The sequence below is a fragment of the Anomaloglossus baeobatrachus genome, chromosome 4 (genome assembly GCF_048569485.1).
Source record: "Anomaloglossus baeobatrachus isolate aAnoBae1 chromosome 4, aAnoBae1.hap1, whole genome shotgun sequence".
NCBI classification, from domain to species: Eukaryota; Metazoa; Chordata; class Amphibia; order Anura; family Aromobatidae; genus Anomaloglossus; species Anomaloglossus baeobatrachus.
In genome coordinates this window covers 114,230,424-114,245,024 of record NC_134356.1, presented here as the reverse complement: position 1 = coordinate 114,245,024, position 14,601 = coordinate 114,230,424, and the positions used below count along the sequence as shown (strand labels likewise).

The 14,601-nt window shown below is 42.0% G+C and overlaps 1 protein-coding gene across 1 annotated transcript in view; it reads right to left on the bottom strand.

The window, feature by feature from the left end:
- The window catches only part of SIMC1 (SUMO interacting motifs containing 1), a 66,669-nt gene extending 54,076 nt beyond the window's left edge, over positions 1-12,593 (bottom strand). The window contains exon 1 of the mRNA XM_075342306.1: positions 12,378-12,593. Coding sequence (XP_075198421.1) covers positions 12,378-12,479 — 102 coding nt within the window. The 5' untranslated portion in view covers positions 12,480-12,593. The remainder of the gene's footprint in view (positions 1-12,377) is intronic.
- Positions 12,594-14,601: the final 2,008 nt, after the last annotated feature.

Below are 14,601 nucleotides of genomic sequence, written 5' to 3'. Positions count from 1 at the left end.
TGCTGTACACATCGGGTTAATTAACCCGATGTGTACAGCAGCTAGGAGAGCAAGGAGCCAGCGCTCAGTGTGCGCGGCTCCCTGCTCCCTGCACACACAGCTAAGCGGTGTGCGCTGGTAACTAATGTAAACATCGGGTAACCATACCCGATGTTTACCTTAGTTACCAGTCTCCGCAGCTTCCAGACGGCGGCTCCGTGCAAGCGCAGCGTCGCTTGCACGTCGCTGCAGGCTGGGGACTGTTTACTGGTCGCTGGTGAGATCTGCCTGTTTGACAGCTCACCAGCGACCATGTAGCGATGCAGCAGCGATCCTGACCAGGTCAGATCGCTGGTCGGATCGCTGCTGCATCGCTAAGTGTGAAGGTACCCTAAGACCCTCATGGTGAACAAGAAATTTAAGGGCGTACATAACTTCTGCCCTCAATCTGAAATCACTGGTCAAATTAAGGGATTATTCACAAACCGTAGTCTTCTCTATACTAGACTGAAAGTTTGTTCTCCCATGAGTTAAGTAACATCACTTTGCAAAGTTCATATTCCTTGTGCTTTGCTACACCCTTTCTAACATTTTCCGAATGGGTAAAATAATGAGAAAAAAAAAAAAAAAAAAAAAAAAACAAACCATAAATTGAACTGTGTTATAAGAGAAGGGCGCTAATTCTGTCATCTTAAGGGGCAGCGTACCTGTCATCCAAATCAAACTACTTATAGTGTAGGGAGCCAGTAGGGAATCCTCTAATTTAACCCACCTGGAGGCACGTTTACCCATCATGATGGTGAAGATGTGTGAATTGGGCCACTTTATGGTAAAGAAAAAAATTAGGAAGGGAGACACCACCCCCCTTTTTATGGCAAAAGTGTCTTCTGAGCTATTCGCGCTCTTATTATTCCAGACGAATCTAGAAACCTCAGAGTGTATTCTTTTAAACATGCTTTGTGGTAGAGGTATAGGCAGGGATCTGAATAAATACAGAAATCGTGGAAGGGTGTTCATTTTCACTGCATGGGTTCTACCTAGGAAGGAAAATAGAGGGTTGTGACCATTTATTAAAGTCTTGTACCATCTGTTGAATGAGAGGAGAGAGGTTCCACTGAAACTCCGTTTGTATGACTGGTGAGTTTGACCCCCAGATAGGATAAATAGTGGGCTTGCCTCTGGAATTTAAAATCTGAGAGTATATTGGCTCGAGTGTTATTTGGGGTATTTAGGAAAAGTGCCTCAGTCTTGTCGACATTCACTTTAAGTACGGAGATTGACTCAAAATTACGTAAAGTGTGAATAAATTAGGGAGTGATATATGTGGGTCAGATATGGTAAGAAATTGGTAGTCAGCGAATAAGCTTAATTTATAAATGTCTGAACCAATTCTATGTCCCACTATAGCAGGGTGCTCTCTAATGGCTTGGGCCAATGGCTCCATAGCCAACACAAAGAGCAGGTGATAAAGAGCACCTTTGTCTTGTACCTCGTCCTACTTGGATCAGTCGTGGGACTGTGGTGGGAAGCTTCAGGTATGCCGTAGGGTTGTTATACAAGAGATGTATAGTTTGGATAAGGTTTTGAGTGAATCCTAGTTTAGCCAGTACTCTATATAGATAGGGCCATATTACCGAGTCAAAGGCTTTTTCTGTATCAAGGGCAAGAAGAAGTGGTGATTTGTTGTTATTAGGATGATTAATAATGTTGAGATTCTTACAAATATTATCAGGCGTCTGGCGCGATAGAATGAATCCAACTTGATCAGGGTTGTATGAGTGCTTGCATGCCTCGGTTAATTCTATTAGCTAAAATGGAGGTGAAAAACTTCAAGTCCACATTTAAAAGTGAAATTGACCTATAATTTTTAACTTGTAGAGGGTCTTTTTTTGGGTTTTGGGATAACCATTATATGGGCTAGGAGGAAGTCTGGAGGCATCGCCTTGCCTTTAACATGTCATTACAGATCTTTAAAATGTGGGGCTTCAATATATGTATGAATTTTTTATAATAAGCCGCAGAAAGGCCATCTGGTCCCGGAGCCTTGTGTGGCTTAAGTGACCGCTTCTTAAATCTCTTCTTCACTAACCCTAGTTTGTAGTGCAGCCAAGAAACTCTGGGTAAGCAATGGGAGGGTAATGGAATTTAGAAATTATCTATGGTGCTCATGGGTGTGGATGGCTGTTGGGCATACAAAGACTGGTAATATTTATGAAATGCCTGGTACACCTTGTCTGGAATGGAAGTTTGGCCACCCTGCTCATTTATTGAAAACACTGAATTGATCCTTAGTCGCTAAGTTTACGTGCCAGAAGTTTATCCATTTTGTTAGACAATTTGTAGTAGGTTGCTTGTGTCCATCTCAAGGCTCTTTCAGTTTTTGTTGTCAAGATAGTTTGTAGCTGTTGTTTGAGGTCTTCTATGCATTTAGTGAGAGAGGGATGAGACTGGTTGGCGGTCTAACTTCATCAGGGTGGTCTCCAGGGCTCTTTGGGCTTCTGTTCTTTCCTTTTTTTGAGGCTATCTTAATCAAGGAACCTGTGATATATTTTTTGTGAGCCAGCCAGAGGGTACCCGAAGATAATGCCGATGCTAGATTGACTGGGTTTTTCATGGGGAATTAATATTAATATTAAATATAAATATATATATATATATATTATTTATTTTTTTTAAAGTGGGGGGGAGAAGGACAGGTATATGCCACTATATGAGCAGCAAGTGGTAGTAATATCAGTCAGAAAAACGCACCAAAAAACATGTGTTTCTGTACCATGTTTTTCTTAAAGGGAACCTGTCAAGTGGTGCAATATGCACCTAGAAGCACGAGAAGTTCTGGGTGTATATTGCTAGTCCCTGCCTAACTGTCCCTGTATCTAGTAGCATAGATAAAGAGATCTTTAGAAAAAGTATATCTAAAGATCCTTTATAATATGTTACTTCCCTTTGCTAGTCAGCCCTCTTAGCATGTAAGGATGCCCCTGAGGGTGTGCTAACATGCTAATGGATGTGCCACATCACAGGTATAGTCGATCTCACCTCTCTGCTGCCAGCGCGCCCAAAGCTGGATTTCAGTGCGCATGATCGTAAGTGCCGGACTTCCAGTCCTGCATACTATGAAGCCAGGTGTACGAGTCCCGGCTTCAAACTAGTGTAGTGCGCATGATTGGAGGTGTCGGCAACGTTCTGATTGTGTGCACTGAGCCGAAAACCAGCGGTGGCAGCAGAGGTGAGAGCGACCATACCTCTGACGCTGCGCATTCATGAGCATGTTGGCAAACCCACAGCAGCGTACTAACATGCTAAGGGGGCCGACTAGCCAAGGGAACTAACGCCATTGCGACTAGTCCCTGGCCTCATTAGCATATTAGAAAAGGATCTTTAGAAATACTTTTTCTAAAGTATACTTTTTTGTATGCTACTAGATGCTGGGACAGTTAGGCAGGGATTAGATATATGCACCCAGAACTGCTTGTGGTTCTGGGTGCACATTGCATCTGACAGGTTCACCTTTAATGACGTCAATGAGTGGAAGGGCTAAAAACTGCAGGTAAAAATACCAACAATTGACCTGCTGTAGATTTTATGCAGAAATCGGCAAGGAAATAAAATAAGCAACGTGTGCACAGCACTACAGAATTTTCATTGACTTTGCTGGCATAAATACAGGCATGCAGATGTGTGACAAAATCGGCACCAAATCAGCATATTAAAAAACCCCACATCAAAAACACCCTGCACAACGCCTAATAGCACTTTCTTTTTTATAGCTTAGTAAGAGCTTAGTGTTCTTCAATCATTATGTAGTGGGTGGTGTATTATGGTTAAAAATAATTTTATTTATGTAGCACCAACATATTCCACAGCACTTTACAATTCCAAGGAGACATATGCTGTGATATCTATACAACACAATGCAACAGAAGCCAGTGAGGGCCCTCTCCACAAGCTTACAATCTAGGAGCAACTAGGGAGAAGCAGAAAGGTAAATTGTATTATTGATCTTTGCATAATGTGTTTTGTAGAGGTAACGGTAATATAATATTAAGTACTCATTTTGTAGTCTACATGTATCTTGCCATTTATACAGAGTTTCCCTGGAAAGACTTTTTCCTCGATAAATTCACTAGGGTTTATTTTTAGGATGGGGCTTATTTTGTGTAAGTTTACCCCCCCCCCACCCCAAAAAAAGGCAGATTCCCCACAGAAGAATCATACTTACCAGACATCTGCGTTGGTCCCACGGCCTCAGCAGCCACTCCTTGAAGGTTCTGGTCTTCTCCACAGCGGTCCTTGAGCTGATGCTGTCATGGTCTGTAGCCTAACCACTTAAAGGGATTCTCCACTTCAAGACATTCCTTACTAGCCCAGGGTGCTGCATGTTTGCCCTTTGCTTCTGTAGCCAGCTTCGAATTTTTTACTTTTCCCTCCTCCTTGTCCCAGAGACACAGGGGTTTGCTAGGGTACCAAAAAAGATCAGGGGCTTGAGCCCCAAAATACATGTCTCCCCATACATCCTCCCCACCACCTAATAGAGAGACCTCTAAATATAGAATTACAGTATACCACTGTTGCTAACACTAAAACACTATACAAAGACCAATATTTCCAAAATTACTACTACAGTGTTTCCCTGAAAATAAACCCAACCCCAAAATAAGCCCTAGCAGGTATTTTTGGCCTTTTTGGAGTAAGGCTACTTTCACACATCCGGTTTGAGCCGTGCGGCTCAATCCGGCTGTGAAACCTATGCAACGGATGCGGCGAAAACACCGCATCCTTTGCATAAGTTTTTACATGCGGCCGGTCCGGTTTTTTCTCGGTTGCGGCACGCTACTGAGCATGCGCAGTGGAAAAAAACGCATGCGGCGGCCGGATACGTTTTATATTTTTTTGTGAGCCAGCCAGGGGGTACCTGAAGATAATGCCGATGCTAGATTGACTGGGTTTTTCATGGGGAATTACTATATATACATATTTTTTTTTTTTTTTTAAAGTGGGGGGGGGGAGCAGGACAGGTATATGCCACTATATGAGCAGCAAGTGGTAGTAATATCAGTCAGAAAAACGCACCAAAAAACATGTGTTTCTGTACCATGTTTTTCTTAAAGGGAACCTGTCAAGTGGTGCAATATGCTAAGGGGGCCGACTAGCCAAGGGAACTAACGCCATTGCGACTAGTCCCTGGCCACATTAGCATATTAGAAAAGGATCTTTAGAAATACTTTTTCTAAAGTATACTTTTTTGTATGCTACTAGATGCTGGGACAGTTAGGCAGGGATTAGATATATGTACCCAGAACGGATTGTGGTTCTGGGTACACATTGCATCTGACAGGTTCACCTTTAATGACGTCAATGAGTGGAAGTGCTAAAAACTGCAGGCAAAAATACACCAACAATTGACCTGCTGTAGATTTTATGCAGAAATTGGCAAGGAAAAAAAATAAGCAACGTGTGCACAGCACTACAGAATTTTCATTGACTTTGCTGGCATAAATACAGGCATGCAGATGTGTGACAAATCGGCACCAAATCAGCATATTAAAAAACCCCACATCAAAAACACCCTGCACAACGCCTAATAGCACTTTCTTTTTTATAGCTTAGTAAGAGCTTAGTGTTCTTCAATCATTATGTAGTGGGTGGTGTATTATGGTTAAAAATAAATTTATTTATGTAGCACCAACATATTCCACAGCACTTTACAATTCCAAGGAGACATATGCTGTGATATCTATACAACACAATGCAACAGAAGCCAGTGAGGGCCCTCTCCACAAGCTTACAATCTAGGAGCAACTAGGGAGAAGCAGAAAGGTAAATTGTATTATTGATCTTTGCATAATGTGTTTTGTAGAGGTAACGGTAATATAAGATTAAGTACTTATTTTGTAGTCTACATGTATCTTGCCATTTATACAGAGTTTCCCTGGAAAGACTTTCCTCGATAAATTCACTAGGGTTTATTTTTAGGATGGGGCTTATTTTGTGTAAGTTTACCCCCCCCCCCTCCCCCAAAATAAAGGCAGATTCCCCACAGAAGAATCATACTTACCAGACATCTGCGTTGGTCCCATGGCCTCAGCAGCCACTCCCTGAAGGTTCTGGTCTTCTTCACAGCGGTCCTCCCCTGTATCCAGCCAGCTGACACACACACACACACACACACACACACACACACAGTTCCAGCAGCCAGGGGGACCTGGGACGCTGTGAACATTAGGACCTGCGGTGGAGCGCATAGAGGACCTGCGGTGGAGCGCATAGAGGACCTGCGGTGGAGCGCATAGAGGACCTGCGGTGGAGCGCATAGAGGACCTGCGGTGGAGCGCATAGAGGACCTGCGGTGGAGCGCATCAATATGTTCCACAGCGTACCAGGTCACCAGAGCAGTATTGTATCACCTGATGTGTGTGATGGGGTAATGTGTGAGGTGGGGTGGTGTGAGCGTTACACCGAAAGTCCTCAATGCGTTCCACAGCATCCCGATTTGGCGAGTATGATTGCAAGGTCTGTCTTTCTTTTGGGGGTGTCTTGTCAGCTTTCTTAAATGAAGTGTCCTGCAGTATTCAACTTTTTAGCTGCATGGACACTTCATTATTCCACCAGAACTAGGGCATATTTTTGATGTAGGGCTTATATTTAAGCCTTAGGCTACTTTCACACATCCGGTTTTTGCTCTGCGGCACAATACGGCGCTCTGCAGAAAAAACGCAACCGTTTTTTTTTTGCTGCCGGTTACGTTTTTTTTGCATAGACTTACATTAGTGCCGTATTGTGCCGCAGGAGCTTGCGTTCGGTCCGGTTTTTGCCGCATGCGGCAGATTTAGCCGATGCCACGGCCGGATAGAACGTTCCCTGCAACGTTTTTTGCTCCGGCAAAAAAAAAAAAAAACGCATCGCGCCGCATCCGCCCGCTGCGGCGCATTTTCAATGCATGCCTATGGACGCCGGATGCGTTTTTTCCACTGCGCATGCTCAGTAGCGTGCCGCAACCGGAAAAAAACGGACGGGCCGCATGTAAAAACTTATGCAAAGGATGCGGTGTTTTCGCCGCATCCGTTGCATAGGTTTCACAGCCGGATTGAGCCGCACGGCTCAAACCAGATGTGTGAAAGTAGCCTTACTCCAAAAAGGCCAAAAATACCTGCTAGGGCTTATTTTGGGGTTGGGTTTATTTTCAGGGAAACACTGTAGTAGTAATTTTGGAAATATTGGTCTTTGTATAGTGTGTTAGTAACAGTGTTATACTGTAATTCTATATTTAGAGGTCTCTCTATTAAGTGGTGGGGAAGATGTATGGGGAGACATGTATTTTGGGGCTCAGGCCCCTGATCTTTTTGTACCCTAGCAAACCCCTGTGTCTCTGGGACAAGGAGGAGGGAAAAGTAAAAAATTGGAAGCTGGCTACAGAAGCAAAGGGCAAACATGCAGCACCCTGGGCTAGTAAGGAATGTCTTGAAGTGGAGAATCCCTTTAAGTGGTTAGGCTACAGACCATGACAGCAAAGAAAAGAGAACCATACGACCAAAATCCAAGTGCAAAAAGTGAGATCTTTATTGGTAGGGGTAGGTGCAGGGCGGCACAATACAAGTGGGACAACAGACAATCAGACACTGACCATATTAGGGGACAGTCAATATTGCAATATTACATCCATGTAAAATTCACAAAACCTCAATCACCATGTGCATATGGGGGAGACCATTGAAATCCGCACTCCAAAATTGAAATATTGCAGATGTCCACCGAGTGGAATATGTCAACACAATTGTCAACACAGGGACAGGGGATTTACCCATATATCCCATATATCAACCTACTCATAAATCCAATATGTAGACAGTTTCAATGGAGTCCCAAACTATGCACATTGATGATGAGATCCTGCTAGAAGCATATCCTGAATGAACATCAATCCAGAGCTGACACACTGTGCATCAAATCAAATGGGATAATGTATAGATGTCAACAGGTGAGATGGTATTATCCAAAAGAGAGAAAATTTCCCTACATCTCCCAACATTCAAGATATCTAATTAATATCAGTATCTTAATAATCTCAAGGGAGACACCATTATCTATATAAATGATGCAATCAATGAATATCATATGCATTAACATCACTCTGTGAACCCACAATGGGCATCATGAACAGACTATGGTCATAACCAGGAATGCACACAGATTAACAGTGGACGTATGACACCACTCAGGAAAGGCTATACCATTATATATAGAAAAAAACTAGCATTACCATATGACTAGTTAGCGTGGGTCCTCACTATTGTACCACAGTACCTCTGTATATAGGGGGGACCTCACAAAATCGTGCCAGTATTATGGTAAAGCACTATACCTGAGGGATTGGTAGTCAGTGGATGTTGTCCGCGTCCTTCCCGACGGCCGTTTCGGCGAGAAGCCTTCGTCAGGGGGCGTGTATGGAGTGGGGGAACACGTGGTTTAAAAAGAAGCGTCAACCAATCACCGCCGGTAACAGTGTTGGTGACGCAGGCGGTAACCAGGGCAGTGCAGGACGCTCAACGCAAGCCGCGTGTACTTCCTGCCCGACGATTCCGGTCACATGATCGCCACGTGTGCGCATCACGTGGCCGTCACGTGAGCGGACGTCACACAAGGAAGACGGCGCGGCAATACGGAGACGCCCACTGCTCCCATGGCGCCTGCGCATATATACACCACTATTTCATATGAAGTATAGAGTCAGCATTAATGTGAGGGGAATTTTTATGGACGGGACAAAGTGCTAGGTATATAATATAGCCGGTACATATGTATGTCATGGATGCATGAATACCTCAGATATACAGTGACAGATGTAAACATGACATATACAGAAGCATATAGCTATGGATCATAAACATTTAAGTAGTAATTAACCATAGGATCAGCATGAAAAACATGTAAAGCATTAAACAAGTCCTTTTCCCCATGAAGAACTACAACACTTGGGGAACATCATATTATGTGAGGGATCAACTTATCGGAATTCAGTATTTGATGATATATCCGAACCATAGATGTAACATTATTAAAAACTTATTATTATTGTATAAAAATGCTATCATACCAATATATATTGATCCCCTACATACATTCCCAAAAGATGCAGTTACATCCTGTTTATCAGGCAACCTACCCGCTCTTAATAGTAACAATAGCATCCAAAAAACCCCCCATAATGCTCTGTGGATGTAAATTCCAAAATATGGGAACTTCGTGATACCATGAAAAGTCGAAACTCCATACTTGGTGGTAATTCCAAATAATAATCATGGCATCACGAAAAAAGTAGAATGCCACCATATAAAATCATGCCGATCCTTTACATATACACACAAAAAGTGTGTATGATGGGAGGGAGACGCCTATAATGAATAAATAAAAATTAAAAACTAAATAACATACATTAAAACCAAAGTTATAAAAACAAAACCACATGAAATGCCCCCACATATAGATGACACTAGGAGGACCATGCTTATCACAAAAAGGGGGCATAGGAGATATTTTCGTTCAATCCCGGATGTTAGAATCAAGATGGTCAATGCCCCTGACTCGTAACAACATATTGATATTGACCATCTTGATTCTAACATCCGGGGTGGCAAGACTAGCCAACGACTGGCCAAAATGGAGACAAGATGGATTTGGGAATTAAAGACTCTTCACCCTCTGGGATTGAACGAAAATATCTCCTATGCCCCCTTTTTGTGATAAGCATGGTCCTCCTAGTGTCATCTATATGTGGGGGCATTTCATGTGGTTTTGTTTTTATAACTTTGGTTTTAATGTATGTTATTTAGTTTTTAATTTTTATTTATTCATTATAGGCGTCTCCCTCCCATCCTCCGGGTATACTTGTATGATTGAAATTTGATAAATTCCCCATATCATTACGAAGTCTCCATATTTATGTGAAGATTCGGGACTGCACCAAGCTTCAAGAACATCTGACATCCTGGTTGTGTGTTAGCCTGTGTATGCGTATAGAGCATTGTGCTTTTTGGTTGCTATGGGTATGGTTTATGCTGGGCAGCCCCAGTGAGAGATGTATATATGACACTTTTGCACTTTTTGTGTGTATATGTAAAGGATCGGCATGATTTTATATGGTGGCATTCTACTTTTTTCGTGATGCCATGATTATTATTTGGAATTACCACCAAGTATGGAGTTTCGACTTTTCATGGTATCACGAAGTTCCCATATTTTGGAATTTACATCCACAGAGCATTATGGGGGTTTTTTTGGATGCTATTGTTACTATTAAGAGCGGGTAGGTTGCCTGATAAACAGGATGTAACTGCATCTTTTGGGAATGTATGTAGGGGATCAATATATATTGGTATGATAGCATTTTTATACAATAATAATAAGTTTTTAATAATGTTACATTTATGGTTCGGATATATCATCAAATACTGAATTCCGATAAGTTGATCCCTCACATAATATGATGTTCCCCAAGTGTTGTAGTTCTTCATGGGGAAAAGGACTTGTTTAATGCTTTACATGTTTTTCATGCTGATCCTATGGTTAATTACTACTTAAATGTTTATGATCCATAGCTATATGCTTCTGTATATGTCATGTTTACATCTGTCACTGTATATCTGAGGTATTCATGCATCCATGACATACATATGTACCGGCTATATTATATACCTAGCACTTTGTCCCGTCCATAAAAATTCCCCTCACATTAATGCTGACTCTATACTTCATATGAAATAGTGGTGTATATATGCGCAGGCGCCATGGGAGCAGTGGGCGTCTCCGTATTGCCGCGCCGTCTTCCTTGTGTGACGTCCGCTCACGTGACGGCCACGTGATGCGCACACGTGGCGATCATGTGACCGGAATCGTCGGGCAGGAAGTACACGCGGCTTGCGTTGAGCGTCCTGCACTGCCCTGGTTACCGCCTGCGTCACCAACACTGTTACCGGCGGTGATTGGTTGACGCTTCTTTTTAAACCACGTGTTCCCCCACTCCATACACGCCCCCTGACGAAGGCTTCTCGCCGAAACGGCCGTCGGGAAGGACGCGGACAACATCCACTGACTACCAATCCCTCAGGTATAGTGCTTTACCATAATACTGGCACGATTTTGTGAGGTCCCCCCTATATACAGAGGTACTGTGGTACAATAGTGAGGACCCACGCTAACTAGTCATATGGTAATGCTAGTTTTTTTCTATATATAATGGTATAGCCTTTCCTGAGTGGTGTCATACGTCCACTGTTAATCTGTGTGCATTCCTGGTTATGACCATAGTCTGTTCATGATGCCCATTGTGGGTTCACAGAGTGATGTTAATGCATATGATATTCATTGATTGCATCATTTATATAGATAATGGTGTCTCCCTTGAGATTATTAAGATACTGATATTAATTAGATATCTTGAATGTTGGGAGATGTGGGGAAATTTTCTCTCTTTTGGATAATACCATCTCACCTGTTGACATCTATACATTATCCCATTTGATTTGATGCACAGTGTGTCAGCTCTGGATTGATGTTCATTCAGGATATGCTTCTAGCAGGATCTCATCATCAATGTGCATAGTTTGGGACTCCATTGAAACTGTCTACATATTGGATTTATGAGTAGGTTGATATATGGGATATATGGGTAAATCCCCTGTCCCTGTGTTGACAATTGTGTTGACATATTCCACTCGGTGGACATCTGCAATATTTCAATTTTGGAGTGCGGATTTCAATGGTCTCCCCCATATGCACATGGTGATTGAGGTTTTGTGAATTTTACATGGATGTAATATTGCAATATTGACTGTCCCCTAATATGGTCAGTGTCTGATTGTCTGTTGTCCCACTTGTATTGTGCCGCCCTGCACCTACCCCTACCAATAAAGATCTCACTTTTTGCACTTGGATTTTGGTCGTATGGTTCTCTTTTCTTTGATAATAATTGCGACTTGTCCTCAGTCCCCATCCAGGATTCTATACATATTATAATGGCTACTATTTGTATTTATGTCTGGTAAATCATGGTGTGGCTGTGGTTCTTTTTGAACATGACAGCATCAGCTCAAGGACTTCACTAGCCGTAGAGAACACCTCTGCATAGGATAGATAAGGGCTGTGCAACTGTTTTATTAATTAGCTAACAGTCTACATTTTTTATTATTTTTGTCCAGGAGCGGACATGCCTTGTCCCAGTACACACATGTCACATGTTGAGCGGCCGCAGGTAGTTTTCACTTTCGCTTCCTAGTACTTGTAGCGGCGCTCCTGGCAGCACAGGCCCCTCCCCCGAGATAACAAGCGGCGACCCAGGATCACCAGAAGCCAGATACAGCCCGCCCACGTCACGTGATGGCAACCCCGCCACACCCACCTACCTGTGTAGGAGAACGGGTCCGCCGCCGTCGCCTCCGCCGCGCCCATGTGTGTGAGTCGTCCTCCGACTCGTCCGAAAGGCTAATGACTATGACCTCGTCCATGCTGCAGCTCCCTAGGACATGGCGTCAGGAGGCCCCGTAGCTCTTACACTCGCGCCTCTGCATGATACGGATATAACGTACACAGCCGCGAAGTAAACAGATCACCCCCAGAGAGCGTCAGTGATATAAGGGCGGGAGGTGGACGGTGCGCACTGATTGGACAATGCGTTATGTAACCACGCCTCCCACTTGCCAGCGGTGTCAGAAGTGCCGAAGAGCGCAGCCCCAGATGTGTGAGGACTGGAGCGAGCGCAGGGTTATGTATAGAGCATACACTGGAGATCATAGATGAGTACTCCGGGCACTAGATACTGTATATATATATATATATATAGACACAGTACATTGTACACTGGAGATCATAGATGAGTACTCCGGGCACTAGATATGTATATATATATATATATATAGACACAGTACATTGTACACTGGAGATCATAGATGAGTACTCAGGGCACTAGATATGTGTATATATATATATAGACACAGTACATTGTACACTGGAGATCATAGATGAGTACTCCGGGCACTAGATATGTGTATATATATATATATATAGACACAGTACATTGTACACTGGAGATCATAGATAAGTACTCAGGGCACTATATATGTGTATATATATATATAGACACAGTACATTGTACACTGGAGATCATAGATGAGTACTCCGGGCACTATATATGTGTATATATATATATATATATAGACACAGTACATTGTACACTGGAGATCATAGATAAGTACTCAGGGCACTATATATGTGTATATATATATATAGACACAGTACATTGTACACTGGAGATCATAGATGAGTACTCCGGGCACTATATATGTGTATATATATATATATATATAGACACAGTACATTGTACACTGGAGATCATAGATAAGTACTCAGGGCACTATATATGTGTATATATATATATAGACACAGTACATTGTACACTGGAGATCATAGATGAGTACTCCGGGCACTATATATGTGTATATATATATATATATATAGACACAGTACATTGTACACTGGAGATCATAGATAAGTACTCAGGGCACTATATATGTGTATATATATATATAGACACAGTACATTGTACACTGGAGATCATAGATGAGTACTCCGGGCACTATATATGTGTATATATATATATATATATAGACACAGTACATTGTACACTGGAGATCATAGATAAGTACTCAGGGCACTATATATGTGTATATATATATATAGACACAGTACATTGTACACTGGAGATCATAGATGAGTACTCAGGGCACTAGATACTGTATATATATATATAGACACAGTACATTGTACACTGGAGATCATAGATGAGTACTCCGGGCACTATATACTATATATATACACACAGTACATTGTACACTGGAGATCATAGATGAGTACTCCGGGCACTAGATACTGTATATATATATATATAGACACAGTACATTGTACACTGGAGATCATAGATGAGTACTCCGGGCACTATATACTATATATATACACACAGTACATTGTACACTGGAGATCATAGATAAGTACTCGGCACTAGATACTGTATATATATATATATATAGACACAGTACATTGTACACTGGAGATCATAGATGAGTACTCAGGGCACTAGATACTATATATATAGACACAGTACATTGTACACTGGAGATCATAGATAAGTACTCGGCACTAGATACTGTATATATATATATAGACACAGTACATTGTACACTGGAGATCATAGATAAGTACTCGGCACTAGATACTGTATATATATATATATAGACACAGTACATTGTACACTGGAGATCATAGATGAGTACTCAGGGCACTAGATACTATATATATAGACACAGTACATTGTACACTGGAGATCATAGATAAGTATTCGGCACTAGATACTGTATATATATATATATATATATATATATATATATATATATAGATATATAGATATATATAGACACACATACAGTACATTGTACACTGGAGATAAGTACACGGGACATTATACAGTGTGTCCACCCATATCCTGTCCACCGCCATTAACTTGAGAACGGCGGCAGCTATAGGCATAGAAGTGGTGTCTAGGTATAGTAAAGTAGCCATGCGCTACGCAATGAA